General features: G+C 50.7%; 3 protein-coding genes and 1 long non-coding RNA gene across 6 annotated transcripts in view; 1 reads left to right on the top strand and 3 right to left on the bottom strand.

Moving 5' to 3' along the window:
* Positions 1-2,395, bottom strand: part of TIE1 (tyrosine kinase with immunoglobulin like and EGF like domains 1) — an 18,728-nt gene extending 16,333 nt beyond the window's left edge. The window contains exon 1 of the mRNA XM_024744766.1: positions 2,259-2,395. Within this exon, the coding sequence (XP_024600534.1) occupies positions 2,259-2,316 (58 nt within the window). The 5' untranslated portion in view covers positions 2,317-2,395. The remainder of the gene's footprint in view (positions 1-2,258) is intronic.
* Positions 2,396-4,463: 2,068 nt separating this feature from the next.
* LOC112399557 (uncharacterized) lies at positions 4,464-16,172 on the bottom strand. Its single transcript, XR_003003250.1, has 2 exons — positions 16,054-16,172; positions 4,464-4,761 (listed from the first exon to the last, which is right to left on the bottom strand). It is a non-coding gene; the product is annotated as an uncharacterized LOC112399557 (long non-coding RNA).
* LOC112399556 (hypoxanthine-guanine phosphoribosyltransferase-like) lies at positions 9,785-11,993 on the bottom strand. The gene is given in 2 exon segments (XM_024744783.1): positions 9,785-10,195; positions 10,501-11,993. Coding segments are annotated over 2 exon segments (657 nt in total). The 5' UTR covers positions 10,846-11,993; the 3' UTR covers positions 9,785-9,883.
* Positions 16,173-16,182: 10 nt separating the features above from the next.
* CUNH1orf210 (chromosome unknown C1orf210 homolog) lies at positions 16,183-20,059 on the top strand. Of its 3 annotated transcripts, none has more exons than XM_024744782.1 (4): positions 16,183-16,433; positions 17,961-18,038; positions 18,873-18,989; positions 19,136-20,059. In XM_024744782.1, exons 3-4 carry the CDS (start codon positions 18,971-18,973, stop codon positions 19,453-19,455), a joined length of 339 nt encoding a protein of 112 aa, XP_024600550.1. In that variant the 5' UTR covers positions 16,183-16,433; positions 17,961-18,038; positions 18,873-18,970; the 3' UTR covers positions 19,456-20,059. The 3 variants fall into 3 exon arrangements, with proteins under 3 accessions (XP_024600550.1, XP_024600549.1, XP_024600548.1); XM_024744781.1 differs by lacking the exon at positions 16,183-16,433 and adding an exon at positions 16,445-16,526; XM_024744780.1 differs by lacking the exon at positions 16,183-16,433 and adding an exon at positions 16,970-17,150.

Raw genomic sequence — 20,059 nt, 5'->3', positions numbered from 1 at the left:
TCCCCCCCCAACCCCGCCGAGAGATCAGAAGTGTCTTGGAGGGACCCCCTCCCCATCACTCCAGAAATCTGGACATGTTTGTTGTGCTGGGATTGAAGGTGGGAGAGGCTGGGTTCTGCAGCCAGGTGGTTATGGGGCAGAAAGGAAGAGAGCTCAGGGCCCAGCAAAAGGCCAGAAGCAGGGAGGGCAGACCCTAGGGCAGAGTTGGGGCTGAAACACACAGACACCAGGTGGGCCTTGGTCTTTGCCTTCCAAAGGGCTGTGGGCCCCATGAGGAGACAGACATGGACCTACCTGTCAAATGCAGGGCACTGTGTGGGGAGCACAGAGAAGGGATGCCTAACTCAGCATGGGGGAGGCAGAGGATGAACAGGTGCCTCCCGGGAGATACAGCTTGAGGGTCTTAAAGCTGAGCAGGGTACGGTGAGGGTTCAGAATGAGGACAGGGTGAGGTCAGTGGTAGGAAGGGCATGCTAGGCAGAGGGCACAGCCTGAGTAAAGGTGTGGAATGAAAGGCTGGGGCACACAGTGTGAGGCAGGAACCAGGAGGGACCAAGCAGAGCTGGAGTCCAGGCCTGGCTGAGCCCTGCCAGCCTCCTCAGCCCCGGGGCCCAAACCTTCCCGAGCCCCTCCTACTCTGTCCCTGCCTGTTCACTGCCAAGTGGTTAGTTGGTTTAAGTGCTACTTCACTTATCAATATGAGTAATGAAGTCATGAGTAAATGTACTTCACGAGTAAACGAAGCTGACTGTCTATCTTGTGCCGAGCACCTGTTTTCCTTTGGGTCCTCACACCCTCCAGAAGTTGATGTCTTTCCATCCACAGAGGAGGGTCATGATAATTATTCTCGACGCTTCCTCTAGCAAGCTCATCCCCTCCCTGGGCTTTCACTATCACTTCTGAGTCAATAACCCCTGGATGGCCTCTCAGCTCGGGCCTGCTTTCCATCAGCTCTTCCCAAACCTGCTCCTCTTTGGGCCCCCTGCCTCAGCAGACGGCAAAACCCGCCTGAGATACAAGCTTTGGAGTCATCTCATACTCCTGCTGTCATAGTAATTAATGTTTATTGGAGGTCAGTGATATGCCAGGTACTTTACTTATGTTCTCTCATTTTATCATCCCAACTCTCCTGGGAGGTGGGTGTTATCACCCCAATTTTATAACTGGCAAGTTAAGGCTCAGAGAAATAACTTGCACAAGGTCATACGATGAGTAACTGGCAGACCCTGGTTGTCTGACTCTAAAAGTCTACACCTCAGAGCACTACTCTGGTTGCCCCAATCAGTCACAAAATTCTATTTCCTCAAAGCCTCTTGGCTTCATCCCCATTCCCAAGCCCGCCCTTGTTAACCTTCATCCTTACTCCCCTGGACCGTCCTGACAGCCACACTCCTCCTTCCTCAACTCATCCTCCAAAGTGATCCCTCTAAGACCTTGTGACTCTCTGGTCTACAACCTTCCATGGCTCCCTATTGCCCTCAGGATGCAGTGTGCCCTCTTGAGCCCTCTGCTGCTCACACTGCCCCTCCTGCTGCATCCCCTCCAGGAACCCTCTCTCCTATGCACTTCCCCGCCTCTGAGACTTGCATCTATTGTTCGGGCTGCCTGGAATGAAGACCACCCCTCTTAGTGCAGTATTTCCAAATCCCTTTTCATCTCCTACCCTGAAGCAGAGTAAGCTGACTCCTCCGTGTCTATCTGTTCAGCGCTCACCTGGTGTCCCGTGTCCCCCACTAGACCATGAACCACTCTAGGTGGCCTTTGCGTTCTAATCCTCTTTGGGTACCACACTGAAGGAATCGGCTACCGCTTATTCAGAAGCTCTTACCAAGTGCTCTGTGTCAATTACCTCCTTTAAACCCAGTAACAGCCATAGGAGGTCCGCACCATTTAATCTGTTGTACAGATCTAGCGACTAATGGCCTGTCACTTAGCACGACTCCTGGAATATTGTTGGTGCTTGATAAATGCTTGATAAATGAATAATTGCGTGAGTCCCACACACTGACCATATGAGTACCCACTGAAAGCTTCACGGGCCCAGAGGCCCTGCTGCTCCCCACTGATGTGCACAGCCAACACAGGCAGTGGCTGCTCCCCTCCCCCAATCCCTAATGCCTGCCTGGGTTTCCCAGGCCGTGATCCCACTTTCTAGCGGATCAGCGTGCAGAGGAAAGCGATGGCAGTGATGATAGGGTTTTCTCGGGGGGAGTCAGGGCTTTGGGGGTTGGGTGGGGGGAGGTTCAGGGCAGACTTACCAACATGAGAAGCCAGGAAGATGATGGGGAGCAGCAAAGGGGGCCCCAGCCAGACCATAATCCAGAGGCTGACCAGGCCAGCCGGGACAAGCGGGGCCCACGGTCAGTCACTCTGGGTCCGGCTGCTCAGCCTGTGCTGTCAGTGTGTGTTGGTATTGGGGAGGAAGAGGAAATGAGTTAGCTTGGGTGGGAGGCGGGCCGGGGAGAGGGCTGGGGAGGACTTATCCTGCTTCTGGGCCTCTGGGCCCCCCTAGTCTGGCCCCTGCAAGGCTGGGGATGGGTGTGGTCTGGAAGGTCCTGGACTGGGGTCACTTGAGGTGGGGGAGGGTTGTGATAAGGACAGACCTGGGGACTGTGGGACTGTTTCCCCTCCCCTCTTCTCCGCGTGGTCCTCAGCCTTGCCAGCACGCAGGAGGCAGGAGGCAGGAAAGGGAGGAAGCCACTGGCTTCCTCCTATTGAGAGGGGATGGGGGAGGATATTGCTCTGGGGTGTCCCTCCCCCAGCACAAACACACGATTCCTCAAGTATGCGTCCCAGGACGTGGTTACATGGGTGTCCTCGAGAGCCGTTCATGTATGGAGCGCAAGGATCTGGAACGTACACAAAGGAACAAAAGAACACACTCAGGGCAAAAACCCTTTGATTCAATCTTGTGTAACTCTCTCATTTCACAGACGGGAAAACTGAGGCCTGCAGGGCTTGAAGGCTCTCTGAGGTCACGGTGAGACTGAGACCTGAACTTCTGACTTCGTTGCTCCTCAAGGACTCATGCTAAGCAGACCCAGAGAATGCACAGGGAGTGAGTCCCTTGGCTTAAGCCAGTAACAGAGGCTTCAGCACACTGTCTGCCTGATGTCATTACCCTTGGGCACTGGGGCAGCAGAAGCCCCACCCAGGGAGCGCCGGTACTCTTGAGGGCTGATAACAGCCTGGGAGCAGTCCCAGCCCCTTGACAAAGGCTCCGAAGCCCCATGGATCTGCTGTGCCCCTCATCTCTCCCGGCCCTGGTGCCACCTCTCCACTGGCAGTTCCCAGAGCAGAGCCTGACCCGCAGGCACAGAATGCCTGCCGAGGTGGGGTGGCAGTGGGGGTCTGTCCTGGCAGGGAGCAGAGGGAGACGTGTTAGAGCCCTCCGACGGCCAGGCTTGCTGGTGAAATCTGTGACTCCTCTGCCCTTGAATGGAGTGGTTGCGGTGGGGTGAGACCTGGTGCCAGGTTAGGGGACTGGTTTGGGAGTCCAAACCCTCCCTTTGGGGCTGGGACATCTTCCCAGAGCCTGTTCCCCGGGTGAAAGCTGGACTCTCTTTTGGACTCACCAGGCTCTAATTCACTGTCTGGGGCAAGGTGGGCCCCTGCAGCCTAGCTGAGCTGCTTTAGCCCTGCGGCTCATCTGAAAATCCCTGAAAAGTCTCAGGGGAGACGTTGACTCCGGGTGTAGTTTGAAAAATGGATCAGGGAAGACCCCCGGGCCCACGCTGTAGGCCCCCCGGACACCCCGTTCCTAGGTGTGAGCCTGGGAAGAGCTTTCTGTGGACAAGACTCGGGTGGGAGTGGGGGTGGTGGATGCCTTCTTAGTCTTCTGCTCATCTTGGCGCCAAGACCTTTGACTCTGGCGAGAGGAAGCAGCTGGGGAATGCTGCGGCACTTCGTCTGACAGGGTTGTAGTCAGAACTTCCTGCTTGGTTCTGGGAAAACCTGGTGGGCCTAACGTCATTTTGTGTGTATACATAGAGCACTTGCGCAGCATCTGATCTGGAAAATGACAGGTACCGGCACAGGTGTTTGCTCTGTGACACTATAGCATGACGAAGACTACAGGTCCATCTGGCCTCCCCACTTTCAACTGGGAAACAAAACTCAGTAGTAACGATCTGTAGATAAGCACAATGCACATCTTGCAGGGTTTATATTATAAAACAATGTCCTGTAAGTGTAAAAGTATATTTTTACATGTGTTGAGATTATGTTGCAAGTAACTTAAGTAGCATCTGTTTACAAACAGCATGTCACAAATGAATTCTCACCACACCAACTAATTTTGCGTGGGTTGTGTATACATCTGGCTACGGCAGTAGGAATACTTAAACCATAGTGCATTTCTTAAAGTCTCCGTCACTGGAAAGTTACAGACCAAGAGTAACGTTAATGCAGATATGCAGTTCTACACATTGGGAGGTCAAACCTCCAATCCAAAACAAAGCTGATAATGATAGAGCTAAAGGTAATTTATTTTTTAAAAAAGTAAGCATAGCAGCATGACTAACTCCACACAAGGCTGATAATTCACTGCTATGAAAGCCGCCTTCCTGCAAATAGTGGGAATTCCAGCTCTTGGCACATACAGGAGTTTTGCCAGGTCGCCAGGGGTTCAGGGCAGCCAGGCCTCCTAGTGTAACTCTGAAGCAGAGATCTTTAGTAGTCTTCAAGCCATTTTACTTTCCAAATGCCAGATTTTAGTCACCTTCAGTTAGAATGTTGCTAGTAAGAAGCCTGCTGTTGGACCTGAAAAGGAAAGGTAATGAAATTAGTTATCATTTGCCCATAACAACTGAAAAAGGACATGTGATTTTGGAACTGTCCAAGACTCATGGGGGCAGGCTCGTGCTCCACTGTGGGGCTGTGGAGCTAAAGAGGTCTGTGTTTCCTCGGTGGTATCAACTGATACTGAAAATGGTTGTGTATTTTTCATAGCTAATCCGTAGCTTTGGGGCTGCTGCTTTTGGAGACGCAGTCTGTCGCGGTCCCTTTGGGCTGCCATAACAAAAGCCTGGGTGATTTATAAACAACAAACACTTATTTCTCACAGTTTTGGAGGGTAGAAGTCCAAGATCAGGGTGCCAGCATGGTCTGGTGAGGACCCTATTCCAGGTCTCAGGTCCTCATAGGGCCGAAGGGCAAGGGAGCTCTCTCAGGCCTCTTTTATAAACATATTACAGGCATCCCTCAGAGATACTGTGGGTTCAGTTCCAGACCACAATAAAGTGAATAATGCAGTAAAGCGAGTCACATGAATTTTTTGGTTTCCCAGTGCATATAAAAGTTAGGTTTAAACTATACTGTAGTCTATTAAGTGTGCAATGGCATTATGTCTAGAAAACACAATGTATATACCTTAATTAAAAAATACTTTATTGCTAAAAAATGCTAACAATTTTCTGAGCCTTCAGCGAGTTGTAATCTTGTTGCTGGTGGAGGGTCTTGCCTCGATGTTGGTGGCTGCCGACTGGTCAGGGTGGTGGTCGCTGAAGCTTGGGGTGGCCGTGACCGTTTCTTAAAATAAGACAATGACGTCTGGATCAATTAACTCTTTCTTTCCCTTGAACACTTAGAGGCCGTTGTAGAGTTATTAATTGCTCTGATTTCAATATTGTTGTGTCTCAGGGAAGCCCAAGGAGAGGGTGTCCATGCAATTATTTTTCAAAATAAACAGAGTGAGAGTTCCATCTTTGCTTCTTGGATTTAAGTCAAGCTATTACATATAAACTGTGTAAAGTCAGTATGTGAAGCTGAATGCTGCTTCGTTTTCCTCAGTGATTTTAAAGGAAATGGGTAGTTCCAATATGCCCCCCACCCTATTACATTCCTAAAGCATGCCCCTGTGTCTTGGCTCCTAGAATATTTTGAAAAATATTTATTTCTTTGTTATGTGCAACCCCAAATGCCGGTGTCTATCTATTCCATAAGTGCTTTAACTCTCTCTACTGTTCATCACAATTGCTTTTTGAAGCACCAAGTTAAAGTGTTGCCCAAAAAACATTAAGAAATTTTCTTTTTTTGAAATAAGCAACACATTAACCCAATTCCTAAGTCCTGTCTTTGCTTGAAAAATGTTGATCAGCAAAAAAAAAAAAAGAAAAAAGAAAAAGTAATTGTTTTCAGGTTTTTTTTTTTAAGGTAAATAGGTGGTAACAATTGTACTTTCACTTAACTTCAGCAACAACTAAAGCCATATTGGCAATTCAAAAACAGTTTTTGCTGTTCTTCCAGGAAATAACTCTATAAGTGAGAGGAAGTTTGTCAGCAAATGCTTTTGAAACATCAGGCTGGGGCTGTATTCCTGAAGTTAGCAAGTGAGGGAGTGTGTGTGTTTGCACTCTGGGCTGAAAAGATGTGCCAGGTGTTTGTGACAAGCTGTGATGAGGACTGTAGATTACTTGGAATCCATTGTGTTCTTTTCCCTTGTTGGAAAAAGAAAGCTTCTGAAAACAAGCCCTTATTTAAAGGAAGCCCCAGTTAATCCAACAAGGCTTGGATGAAGTCCTTTTTATACAGACTGCTTGACAAAGGCCATTTGGCCCCGAGGAACCCTGTGAGGCCAGAAGCTGGTATCAACACCCCAAAGAGGGTTCAGATAGTTCAAAGCTCAGGACCTTCTTAAAGCACAACAGATTTTTATCGACCTTGGTTAGAATGAAATTACCCAGTACTGCAAGCAGAGGTCTTACATAGAATGCCAGCAAACCCTCATTAGAATGACTAACAGTTACTGAACATTTACAGGTGTGAGGAAAAGGTACTGAAACCTCCTAATGGGCTCCCCACCTCTTGAGGCAGGTTTCATTGTAATTATCCCCATTTTACAGATGAGGAAACTGATGCTTCCTAAGGGTGTTAAGTGGTGGAGCTCAGCTTTGACCTCAGACAATTGGATCCACAACCAGAGAGCTTAACTCCGCACTGGGCCTGCTAAATGGCCCTGCCTAGATAGCAAGCAGGGTAAAATTCTTCTCCAGCGTTCACAGGGGGTGGCTACCATCTGCATGTATCACCTCCAGAGTCTTACAAAAGATTTTAAAAAGCCAGCCCTTATGTACTCAGAAAGCATTAGAGGTTTTATTCCAGAAAAATAATTTGCTCATCTCTGTGTCGTGTCATGATTGAGTGGGGGCCCTTTAAAAGGCAAGGGTGGGCCGGCAGAGAAGGGCAAGCATGCATTTTCAGGGCGTCTTGCCCTTAAGGTACACCGGGTCCTTGCTTCACCCCCAGATCACTCTGAAATCCTAGAACCACTAGCACCCGACACAAATGACTCATTGTCCTTGGCCTCAAAAAACAGCAAGCCTACTTAGAATACAAAGCACATTTTCTGGGAGTAAACTGCACCAGCCATAGACACACCTTCCTTCCTGCAGGATCTGTAGCCTGGTTGAAGAGCGGGGATGGCTTCCTGGCTGCTCAATCTCACTTCAAATGTTATTTGAGGATAAGGAGTAGTGATGACGCAAGCCCATTAGCTCTCATGATTCATTCACCAATGTCATAGGGATGTCCCACCCTTTTCTTAACCCTTTTTCCCTGAAGGCATGTTGGTGCTCCATCCTTGCCCACACCCTGAGGAAGGGACGCTTGTTCTGATTGGGGCATCGGAGTGGGTGTGTGTGCAATAGCACGCAGGGGTGGGCTTCCTGTTCCCGTGGGAAGAAATGCCTTTTCCCAGGCATGAGTGGTGCTGGCCACCAGAGGATTTCCACTCGGGAATGCTCCAACACTCCTGGGGTCTCAGGTGGGACCTACTTTCCTCCTTTCCAGACCCCAGGAGAAAGTGAGAATGTGGAAGAGATGACTATTCCTATTGCAGGGAACCCAGGGAGGCAGGGCTGCGAGGGGCAGCCTGATGGGGCCACTCTGTCTCGCTGTTCTGCCACCTCTGGCCACTGGCCTGGGCGTTACATCCCTCGGGAGAGGGTGTGGTCATCCTCTGCCAGGTCTGCTGAGTTCTGTTCCTCCCAGATCCGGTTACCCAAGAGGTAACTGATCATAGGGTGCCACAGATGGCTACCTCATCACACTGGGCACCTGTGATGTCCAATTATAAATCCGTTGCGGCAAGTTGGAGCTGGTGACTTGGGAGGAAGTTGTCCCGTGAACCTGGATGTTGGATGTGGCAACCATCTGAGGTAATTATACTGGAGTTTCAGGGTGCTTTGACTGGGATAGAGGAGGTTTAGCAAGCTCTCCCTCAGGGCTTTGCGGAATACCATGGCCCCAGACAGGCTGGTCTGCCTTGAGCAAGTTAGGAAACCGTAGAAGCTGTGATGTCCAAGCGTTTCCCTAGTCTCAGGTGTAGGTCTGGGAAGCACCACTGGGAATATATCCTTTGACCTTACTTCAAGGATGACCAGGTCAGAGAGCTTGTTTTCACCAAGTCTCAAGCCCAGTCCCCGCTGGGACTACATCAGGGATGCTCTGAATGCTGGGGCACGTCCAGGAGGTCAGCGTTGGCAGAACAGGAGCAAGGAACAGCCAGCCTCCAGGGAAGATGGGGGTTGAATGAAGGAGGAAGAGGGCAGGATGGTGCCACCTCCACCACTGGGAGGCTGGATGCGACTGGGAGCAGGAAATGGGCAGCCACCCTTCAGAGGCTTGCAAAGGAGAGGTGCTCTACCTAATCAAAGGGGTACCTGTTTACAATAGAATAGAGGTTCCTGCACACACAGTGTGCAGGAACTGGTGTGTTAACACCAGTTCTTAACCCCAAGAGGGCAAGTGAGACCCCTGGAATTCCAACCATTCATTCATTCGACAAGTTTTTATTGAGCCCTTACACCCCGCCAGGCCTGTGAGCATATGTGACTGGGTGTGCAAATGCATTTTGTTTTTCTCATCAGCTGCTTTTTTTTTCTTTTAAAGAGACAGCCTTTATTTTAAGGATTTTACATTGAAGACTCAAAAAAGTGGCAGGTTTTTGGAACTTATCGATCTGTATTTAAAAGGAATTGTTGGGCTTCCCTGGTGGCGCAGTGGTTAAGAATCCGCCTGCCAATGCAGGGGACACGGGTTCGAGCCCTGGTCCGGGAAGATCCCACATGCCGCGGAGCAACGAAGCCCATGCGCCACAACTACTGAGCCTGCGCTCTAGAGCCCACGAGCCACAACTACTGAAGCCCACGCGCCTAGAGCCCATGCTCCGCAACGAGAGAAGCCGCCGCAATGAGAAGCCCGCGCACTGCAACGAAGAGTAGCCCCCGCTCACCGCAACTAGAGAAAGCCCGTGTGCAGCAACGAAGACCCAACACAGCCAAAAATAATAAATAAAATAAATTTATATATAAAAAAAAGGAACTGTTGACAAAGATTCACCGGAAATAATCTGAACCCGTGGGAAAATACAGTTAATACTACTGAAACCTACTAAAATAATTCCAGGACGTATGGTTTATCCAACATAATGATACCTCTGAATGCTGTCACTGATATGAAACTGACTGCTTCTTACTTTTCCAAGCACACAGTGGTATAATGAACAATATTCAATCACTTCTGTTCTTTCCTGAATATATAAAAATTAAAATACCAATTTAAAAACTAATATATTCTTTGCTTTAAATGTTTCTTACAGATACAGTTTCAATATTTTCACTCAATAGTGATGTGGTTTAAGGGATTTTTCATTCTCGAATCAAACAGCAATCTACCGAAAGGCAACTGATAGTCTATAGGCTCATCGTGCAAATAGAGTTCAGGACTGCAGCAAGTGACGTTTCTAAAATACAAAACAGATAAAATTCTTAGAAGATACATACAATAAGCTCTACTAAGCAGCTGGCCACAGAACTAGAACATTTGATAATTTTACTGGTGATTTCAATGGGACTCCAGATGTTTCTAAACTCAACTTGAACTCTCACGCTTTGTATTTCGCTTGTCTAGTTTCACTGATGACACGAACATGATTCAAATCCCTGAAGTATTCATTATAGTCAAGGGCATATCCTACAACAGACTTGCCTGGAATTTCAAATGCAACAAAGTCTGGTCTATATCCAACACTTTGAGGCGTCCTTTTCACCAACAAACTTGCAACCTTGACCATCTTTGGATTATGCTGTTCGACCAAGGGAAGCAAGGTTTGCACTGTTTTGTCAGTGTCAATGATACCTTCAATAATCAAGATATTCTTTCCAGTCAAAGTTGAGAGATCATCTCCACCAATTACCTTTTTTAAAAAAGTATTTATTTATTTATTTGGCCGCGTTGGGTCTTCGCTGCTGCACGCGGGCTTTCTCTAGTTGCGGTGAGCGGGAGCTACTCTTTGTTATGGTGCGTGGGCTTCTCATTGCGGGGCCTTCTCTTGTTGCGGGGCACGGGCTCTAGGTGCTTGGGCTTCAGCGGCCATGGCTCACTGGGCCCAGCCGCTCCGCGGCATGTGGGATCTTCCCGGACCGGGGCACGAACCCGCGTCCCCTGCATCGGCAGGCAGACTCTCAACCACTGCGCCACCTGGGAAGCCCCACCAATTACTTTTATGTCACCTGTTGACTGGTCATTACAGTAGCTCTTCAGTCTGATAAAATCTACCATCATAGGAATGGATCTATCGCTATTTCTGTTCAGTGCTTCGATGTAATCAGCAGGTCAGCAAAGAATTTATAGCCCCCCGTTGAGCACACAAAGGGCCACGATGTGACGGCCTCCCATCTCCTCCATCACATCTTGAGCAAGCTGTTCAGTCCTGTCCATAATTAGTCCATGAGGAATAAACACCTTTTCCAAATCCTCAGCATAATGATTAGGCATACAAAAGAAATCCAGGTCATAACCTGGTTCATTATCACTAATCATGACGGTGGGGCTGCAGGTCACCATAACGGAGCTGGCTGGTGTGTGGGCTGAGGGCAGTCGGGGCTCTCATCAGCTTCTTAAAGGGGATGCAACTACCCCAAGGCTAAGAGCCCTGGGTCTGCCACAGGGAGGGGTTGGGTGAGGTGGAGGAGGAAGTAGGTGCAGGCTGGGGACCGGGACACCTCATTCTTTTGCTTGCTCAGCATTCATTCCTGGTTCTTCTAGTAGCAGCACCCCGAGCCTCCTTTGGGAAATATAAGCAAATCTTTGAAAAGCAGTGATTGCTATCTGTCACTTCAAATGACTGTGAGGAATGGAACACCTTGACAGTGTTACTCATAGGAGCAGTGGGGATGCATCTGGAAATGTGCTGGACCTAGAGGCAGAAGACCTGGGTTCAAATTCTGCCTCTGCCATGTACTCATAGAGCTGTTAGCACATAATCATTGGACCTCTGATTCAGCAGGTTGAGTTGATATGTTTCTGATAATAGTAAAACCACCACTGGTCTGTAAACCCTACCTCAGGACCACTCCATGGTTCACGTCCTAGGGCTTGTCTGTATCCCCTGGGTAACCTCCATTTCTATATGCTGTCATCTGCCCACCACCTTCTATGTTTTCAACTTTCTCTAGTACGTCGGTAATCGCTCCTAAAATCTATCAGTCCTACCACTTTTTCAGGGTTCCTCACCCCTCCCCGACCCCATCCTCACTTCCCTCTTTACCTGGCCTGATTGTCTGGGCCATCACGTCAACCACTGCCTTGCCTACAGCTCCTTGCCCCTCTCTGGCTTTATCAGACTTGCCTGGCAAGGCCCCAATCCTGATTAAATTCCAGGCTCCATCTTCTCCCCACCTGCACACCTGGAGGGGCTGGAAAACAAAACATTCAGCCACCCTTCCTGATATCACTTTAAATTCATGCCGCTCACCTCAAGGGGGTCCTGATGCTGCCTGGCAAGCCTACCACACTCCATCCTCTCTCCAAAGCCCCAGGATGGTGAACTTACACCTTCTCTTCTCTCCTCAAACCCCAGCATCCGCTCCCCGCTCTTCACTCTCAGCTGATGACACTGCTTCCTATTTCTCTGCAAAAACAGAAGCCATGCGAAGAAAACTCCTTAAGGCTCCTATCACTCACCTGACCCTCCTCCTTCCTCAGAGGGAACCTCCCTGCTCCTGCCCAAGGCTAGCCCTCCACCTGTGCGCTCAACCCCGCACCCCTCGATGACATTAAGGAATTCCCACCCCCACTGTCCCTTCTCTCTTCCTTCTGCATCATCAGTTTCCTCCCTCTCCTGGATTATTCTGACCCGCATACACACGTGGTCTAAAAGCTCCTAGCCTTGAAAAAATCCTTCCTTGATCCCACACTCGCTTCCCATGTCTGCCCCATTTCTCTGCTTCTTTTATAGCAAAATTCCTTGACTGCATTGTTTCTACTTCCTCTGCTCCCATACCCATGCATCGCTCCGGTTGGGCCTTTGTCCCTGACAAATCAGTGACATCGTCCTTGTCAAGGTCACCAGTGACGGCTACATGGACAAATTCATTGTCAGTTTTCAGTTCGTGTTGTCTTAGTTGACCTAGCCTCAGCATTTGGTGTAGCTGGTGAAGCCCTTGCCCTTGAAGCGCTTTCTTCTCTGACCTCCAGGGCACCTCCCTCGCCTGTCTGACTCTCACCATGCGGGCCGTTCCCCAGTCTCTTTTCCTGCTTCTCCTCCAGTCCCTGACCTCTGCTCCCCGAGTGCTCCAGGGCTCAGCCCTCAGCCCTCTTCTCTTTCTGCACTTCTCTTTGGGGCCTCACCTAGATGACCAGCTTTAAAAAACCATCCACTTTTGGGCTTCCCTGGTGGCGCAGTGGTTGAGAGTCCACCTGCCGATGCAGGGGACATGGGTTCGTGCCCCGGTCCAGGAAGATCCCACATGCTGCAGAGCGGCTGGGCCCGTGAGCCATGGCCGCTGGGCCTGCGTGTCCGGAGCCTGTGCTCCGCAACGAGAGAGGCCACAACAGTGAGAGACCTGCGTACCGCAAAAATAAAAACCATCCACTTTTTACTGGTTCCTCAATTTATATTTCTAGCTCTTACCTTCTGCTGCCTTCAGGCTGGTTTATGCTATTACCTACTTAGTATGTTCTTGGATGAATCACGGGCATCTCACAAGTAACATGTCCAAAACTGAGGTACAGACTGCCCTTCCAAAGCTGTCACCTCTGCAGTCTCCCACAACACCATCCTCCTAGTTGCTCAGGTCAAAACTTTGGAGTTATTCTTACTCCCTTTCTTTTTCTCAAGCCCCATATCCAGTCGGCAAATCGTGTTGACTTCACCTTCAAGTACATCCAGAATCTGAGCACTTCTCCCCGTTTCTGCCTGACCACCCTGATGCCACATTGCCCTTCTCCGGGATGATAGCAATGGCTCCCTGACTGGCCGCCCCGCTTCTGCTTTGGCCTCTTCTAGTCCATTCTTCACACAGAAGCCGAAGAAGGCATCCTTTGGTCCCCCGATCATCAGTGGCTTCTCATCATCTCACGGAGGCAAGGACCCAGTGCAGCACCACCATCTCTCCCCATTTACTGAACCCCATCCAGCCGGCCTCCTTTCTGTTGCTTGAACAAGCCACGCTCTTGCTTCTCCATCTTTGTTCTGGCTGTTCCCTCTTTCTGGAATGTTCTTCTCCCAGATATTGGCATGGTTGCTCACTCACTCTTATTCAGATCTCAGCTCAAACATCCCCCCTTCAGCGAGTCCCCCCCTTTTCCGACCACCTAATATAAAATAGCAGCCCTGGGACTTCCCTGATGCTCCAGTGGATAAGACTCTGTGCTCCCAATGCAGGGGTCCCGGGTTCGAGCCCTGGTCGGGGAACTAGATCCCTCATGCATGCTGCAACTAAGAGCCCACATGCCGCAACTAAGAAGTCCGCATACCGCAACTAAAGATCCTGAATGCCACAGTGAAGATCCCGGGTGCTGCAACTAAGACCCAGCACAGACAAAATGAATAATAAGTAAATAAATATTTTTTTAAAAAGACTGTCACCCATAGAAGTCACAGCTATTAAAAAAGAAAAACAATAGCAGCCCCTTCCACAACTCCATCACTCGAAGCTATTTCACTTTCTTCATAGCACTAATCATTATCTGAAATGATCGTATTTATTTCTTTACTTGTGTATTGTCAATCTTCACCACCAGAATGAAAGCTGTATGGCGGCTGGAACTCTCCCCAGCAGCTAGCACAGAGTCTACCACGTGGTTGCCAGGGCTGCCACGGAAGGTTGTGCAGGTTGTTCACTGCACCAGAGCTCCTGGCTGATGGGCCGGTGGGTGCCAGTATCCAGCCTGCTCTCCATGCTGTGGGGCATCTAGCAGGTGGCCTTTTGCTATTTTGCAATGCTTGCCATATGGGCTGGCTGTGGCTCTGTGGTGGGCATTTAGTAAGTATTCATTGAATAAATGGCTGACTAATGGATGGGTAGACCTTTACTTGTTTTCTTCTGTGGGACTTAACGCAAATTACCATCTCATGGCCTCATTTTATTCATCTGTTAAGGAAATAATTAACATCTATCTCATAGTACAGTCAGGAGGATTAAATGAAATAATTCATTAAAAAGCTGGCCCAAATCTGATTACATTTGTGGGACATATCCAGAATAGGCAAACCCATAGAGACAGAGAGCAGATTAGACATTGCTGGAGGCTGGGGAGGGGGAAATGAGGAGTGATTGCTGAATGAGTGGGGAGAATCCTTTTGGTGTGAAGAAAATGTTTTAGAACTACATAGAGTGGTGGTTGCACAGCATTCTGAATGTACTAAATGCTACTAAATTGTGTACTGAAATTGACTGATATGGTGAATTTTTTGTTATGTGAACTAGATTATGCCATGTGAATACCTCAATTAAAACAACAACAACAAAACCACCTGGCACAGTGCCCAGGACATGGTAGGTGTTCAATGAATATCTTTTGAATCCTGTGACTTCCTTGCTTCAAAATCAAACCAAAACCCTAAAACTTCCTTGGCTCTTCACTGCCCCATCCAGGATAATCTCCACTTTCGTCTCATTTATTTCAAGAATATTTATTGTTGTCATTTTAGATATTAGGGATTTGAAGGGGAACAAGACAGACACAGACCCTACCTCCAGAGTTTACAGGCTCATAGGGCACTCTGACAAGTAAAGAGAAAATCACAATGCTGTGTGGTCAGGGCTATGGGGGAGAAGGGCCAGGGTCTTCAGGGGGCACAGAGCGGGGAGGAGGGATCCAGGCTAGGGTGCATCTAGATAAAGAGGACCTAAGCTGGGGCCCATGTGATGGGAGGAACAGTCAGCCAGGTGGGAGGTGGACATGTGGTGGGGAGAGGATGAAGGTTAAGGTTGGAGGAAAGCAGGGGTCCCAGGAAGAGCGCATGCAAAACCTGGGAGATGAGAGCATGGCGGGTTCTAGGAATAGGGGACAGTTTGGTTGTGACTGCAGCAGAGAGTGTGAGGTGCAGGTGGGAGAGTTAGGAAGGGGCCATTGGAGGCAGGAGCTCAGACTTGGAGCCAAGATCTTCGAGGTCCTGCATGAACTGGCCTCCACTTTCCAGCCACAGTTCTACCGTGCCCCACTTGCAAGCCTTGGCAGCAGCCCTTGCTCCGCTGTGCCCTGCGGGTTCCTGTGAACTCCTGTGCCAGCATGGCTTAGCTCATGGAACCCTTCCCCCCTTAGATATTTACTGAGAGCCTGCCCTGTGGCAGGTGCTGGGAACCCAGAGACTGTCAAACTTGGCTCCACCCTGGGAGAGCTCCCCTGCTAGTCCAGGTGGGGACGCAGCACAGGAAGAAACAATTACGAGATCGTGAAAGCAATGCTGTGACAGACTGTGCTCTGAGGATGGAGGAGGCGGGGCTTGCCAAGTGGAGGCGGGGCTTGCCAGGGTGGAGGCGGGGCTTACTGGGCTAGACGGAGGGCTCTGGGAGCGTGACTGCATGAGGGTCTGAAAGGACAAGGAGGCACTCGGCCTGGGGAAGAGGAGTAGGGCAAAAGGTAGAGGTTCAGAGCCTAGCTTTGTGGGGTCACAGGATCCTTGAGATCCAGATAGAGGCTTGTACCCTGTCCAGGTAAACACACATACACACAATAACCCCCCAAGGGCACATACACACTCCTCAAAAGGCCTCTGAACTCACACTCCGCATTGACCTACACACACACACAGACTCGCTTACATACTCTTGCAGGCAGTTTTGCGTCTTCTTGGTCCCTCTGGCTTTGCCTGGAGAATGCCTACCCACCTCCCGTCTGGTTCCGGCCGGCCGCCTACACAGGCGGTCCCTCTTCAACTCTGGACTTCGTACCTGTCACCGGAAATTCACTTGTTTATCAGGGCCGCCAGCTTGAGCGTCTGCCTGCTGAAGACTGCCCCCTCTCTGGATCCCAGCGGCACTAAACCCCCAACCGCCCCCGCCCCCGGCACTGAGGGTGGGGGTGAGGCCTGCTCCAGAAGGTTCTCCGCAATTCTTGGGAAGGTGTAGCATAAGTCCTCCCTATTGGAGGCTCTGCTCTCCGCCCTCATCTGCGGCTTCGGCCCCGCCTGGCTGCTGCGTCCACAGGTGAGTCAAGCTGCAGTTCTGGCCCGCCCACCTGGCCGGGTCCTGCCGGCTCTAACTGGAAGCTCCTCCGTGGACTGTGCACAGTTCCTACAGGTGGGGAGCAGAGGGAAAGACACTCGGGGGGCCTGGGGTGGGGAACCCACAGATCCCCGAGGGCTCCTGGGAGCAGGAAAGGAGCTACAAATCAGGGTGGGGTGTGTTTTTGTCGTTGGAAGAAATGTGACCAGAAGGGGTGGGGTGACAGCCTGAGGGTGTGTGTGTGTGTGTGTGTGTGTGTGTGTGTGTGTGTGTGTCCTTGGGAAGAATTCACCGGGACAGGGCAGGAAGGAAAGGAGTAGGAGTAAAATCTTAAAAATGTCAGGTTGAATTCAACTCATTTCAATTTAACAAAATCCTTCTTTTTTTTTTGAGGACCCAGTGCCTACTGCCAGGCTCGTGGTAGGCACCCAATGAATGTTTGCTGATGAATGGATGAGTGAATGATTTACTCCTCCTTTCTAATGACGCCCCACCCTACCCCCATGTCCACTCATCTCACAAACATGTACGGAGCAGCTGACTACTAAGCTCTCTGCCAGCGCCAGGACGCACGTTATTCAGCCCAGTCCCTGACCAGGGAGCTGCCCATCTAGTAACTGGCCAGTTCTGACTGGTGGCTGACTGGGCAGGGCAGTGAAGGGGGTGATGAGAGGGGCCCTGGGACAACCTCACAGTCAGGTATGGTCTGATTTGACCTTGAGGGATGGGGGACTCAAAAAACAGGAGGGGGTGGCTGGGAAACAAGAGGGCAAGGCAGGGTGTGTGTGTGTGTGTGTGTGTGTGTGTGTGTGTGTGCACGCGCGCACGCGTGTAGGTGTGTGTGCGTGCGCGCGTGTAGGTGCGTGTGTGTGCGCGCACATGTAGGTCCTTGAGGGATGGGGGACTCAAAAAACAGGAGGGGGTGGCTGGGAAACAAGAGGGCAAGGCAGGGTGTGTGTGTGTGTGTGTGTGTGTGTGTGTGTGTGTGTGTGTGTGTGTGTGTGTGCGCGCGCGCACGCGTGTAGGTGTGTGTGCGTGCCTGCGTGTAGGTGCGTGTGTGTGTGCGCACATGTAGGTGTGTGTGTGTAGCACGGGGAGGGAACTGGAGGCTGTGTGCTGGATTGCGTGCTGGATTGCGAGGACTTGAAGGATGTGCTGAGGAATCTGCATTCAGCCTTGCGGGCCTGGGGAGCTTGTGCAGGATTTTTAAGCAGGGGAGTAATGGGGTCAGATTTGAGCCATAGGCCCATCACTCTGAGGAATGGATGAGAGGTGAGGAGAGACCAGTTAGGAGGTTATTGCAAGAGTTGAGGTACAAGATGAAGGTGGCTTGGACTGGGGCAGTGGCGGCGGGGTGCAGAGGAGGGGCATAGGCATTCTAGGGATATTGAGAGCAAGAACTCATGGGGCTTGGTGGCAATGTGGAGTTGAGGAGCGAGGGCATCATTACAGTATTGATATTAAAGAGTATGGCCGGGTACTCCCCTAAACTAGGTGCTTCTCTCTTAGGTGCTTTCCTAGCCTGGACACTCCTCCCAGGTCCTCCTCTGATTCAGATACCTCCAGCCCCAGCTGTTCCTCCTCCAGGTACTTCTGTAACCCAGATGCTCTTCCTGTAGGTGCTCCCCAGAATCAGACACTCCTCTGGCCCAGATGCTCTTCCTCCTCTAGATCCTTCCCAGCCCCTAGTGATTCTCAGCCAGATATTTTCCTGATCCAGTTGATTTACATTTGGCTACTCCTAGAATACAGCTCACCACCCGCTGGGGCAGAGGTGAAAGGACAAGGAATGTGCCTGAAGGGCTGAGGGTAGCGGTGGTGGGTGTGGACGCAGGGCTTCTGACTTAGGAGCAGAGGGGCCAGGCTGTGTCTGGAGCTTCCTGTCCTGGGTGGAGCCCAGCACCATCCTCCGTGCGTGGTCTCCACTTTGCCCATTAGCTCCCAGCAGTTGCTGTTGCCCAACCTCTGGAAGCCAGGACTGCCTCTGCCCCACCTACCATCCTCAGCTTACCAAGCAGGGGAGCAGCCTGGGTCTGGGCCCTGGCATCAGAGACCTGGGTTCAAGTCCTGGGACTTTGGCTGAGTTAATTCACCTTTCTGGGCCTCAGAGTCCTCACCTGGAGAGTGGGGATAATGTTTATGCCCTCATTACAAGGTTCTATAAGCACGTTGCCTGGTGACTGAATCACGAGTTGTGCTCAGTAAATTCCAGCATTGAGTTATTTTTCCAGCCGCTTCCGGGTGTTCCCTTACAAACAGCCAATTCCCGTGGCTCGGCTTGTTTTTCTCCTGCGGGCAACTGGTTATGGTCAATTGTCCAGTCTCCGGAGTTTGTGCAGCGCCCTCACACAGCTGTGAGTGTGGCCTGGAACATGCGCCCTGTGGCCATCCCTGATATCCAAACGTGTGTGTATGTTCCAGGACTCTGTGCCCTGGGGCTGCCTGGCATCTGGGAGTCTCCTTAGAGCCAGGGCTCTTCTGGCAGAGGCTGAGGCTCACCAGTGTCTTCCGGCCCCTCAATGAGTGAGGCAAACCAAAGTGAGTGACAGTGGGAGGGAGGCTGAGGAGGGGATTGGGTACCCCTTAGATGCTGAGGTTGCGGGGAGGAACTTGCCCCACTCCTCTCAGTTTCCCCAGGGAGCCAATCGGGGGCTCCATCCCTAACACTTTCCCTTTCTCTGCAGCCACTGTGGAGCCCTCAGAGCTCCCCACAGCATCGGCCGTATCCCCTGGACTGGGCAGTGGGGCCCGGGCATGGCCTGTGCTGGTAGGGGTCGTGCTGGGGGCTGTGGTCCTTTCTCTCCTCATCGCACTTGCTGCCAAATGCCACCTCTGCCGCAAATACCGTGCCAGCTACCAGCACCGCCCGCTGTCTGGGACAGTGAAAGGGGTCTGCCCCGAGGTGGGTGAAGATGATGATGATGGTTTCATCGAGGACAATTACATTCACCCTGGGGTTGGTGGGCTGGGGACGGAGGCCAGTAGGGACCACTTCTCCCTCTGAGCCCTCATCTTCGGACCCCCCCACCCCTGTGCCCGACAGCTTAAGGACAGCAGATACTTTGTGGGAACCACAAGCCTCAGGGACTTGGTGGCTAGGGCTTAAGGGCGGAGCAGGGGTAGATCAATCCCCCCTTCCTTGACACTAGCCACCAAAGTGAAACACCCTCTCTTGCTCAGTAACCCTCAATGGCTCCCTCCTGTTCTTGGGATAAAGCCTACCAAGGCCCTGGCTGTGAAATCAGGTCTCTGTCAGCCTTTGGCTTCCTTTCCTGCCTTTCCCGACTTTACTCCCTGCTTAACCAATTATTTGTTATTCCTCCCCCACCTACCATGCTGCTTCTCCATGGACCTTTGCTCACATTCTTCCCTTGTCTCCCTGCCCTTCTCTTCTCCCAAGTCCTTTATGACAGTGATGAGAATCCCTGGCCAGTAGACCCCATGTGGGCTGCCTACCTGCCAGCATTTCACATGTGCCCAGGTGAAAATCATTGTGCCAAGTTTCTCAGGGAGATTTTTTTCCTATCAATCAAGTGGTAATCTAAATAGTTATAATATATTATGTTTTTCACAGATACTAATAAATCTATTTTCATTTTAAATAAAAA

Source organism: Neophocaena asiaeorientalis, unplaced genomic scaffold, assembly GCF_003031525.2.
Source record: "Neophocaena asiaeorientalis asiaeorientalis breed wild unplaced genomic scaffold, Neophocaena_asiaeorientalis_V1.1 scaffold478, whole genome shotgun sequence".
NCBI classification, from domain to species: domain Eukaryota; kingdom Metazoa; phylum Chordata; class Mammalia; order Artiodactyla; family Phocoenidae; genus Neophocaena; species Neophocaena asiaeorientalis.
The sequence above is the reverse complement of the archived record's forward strand: the minus strand, read 5'-3'. Positions and strand labels throughout refer to the sequence as shown.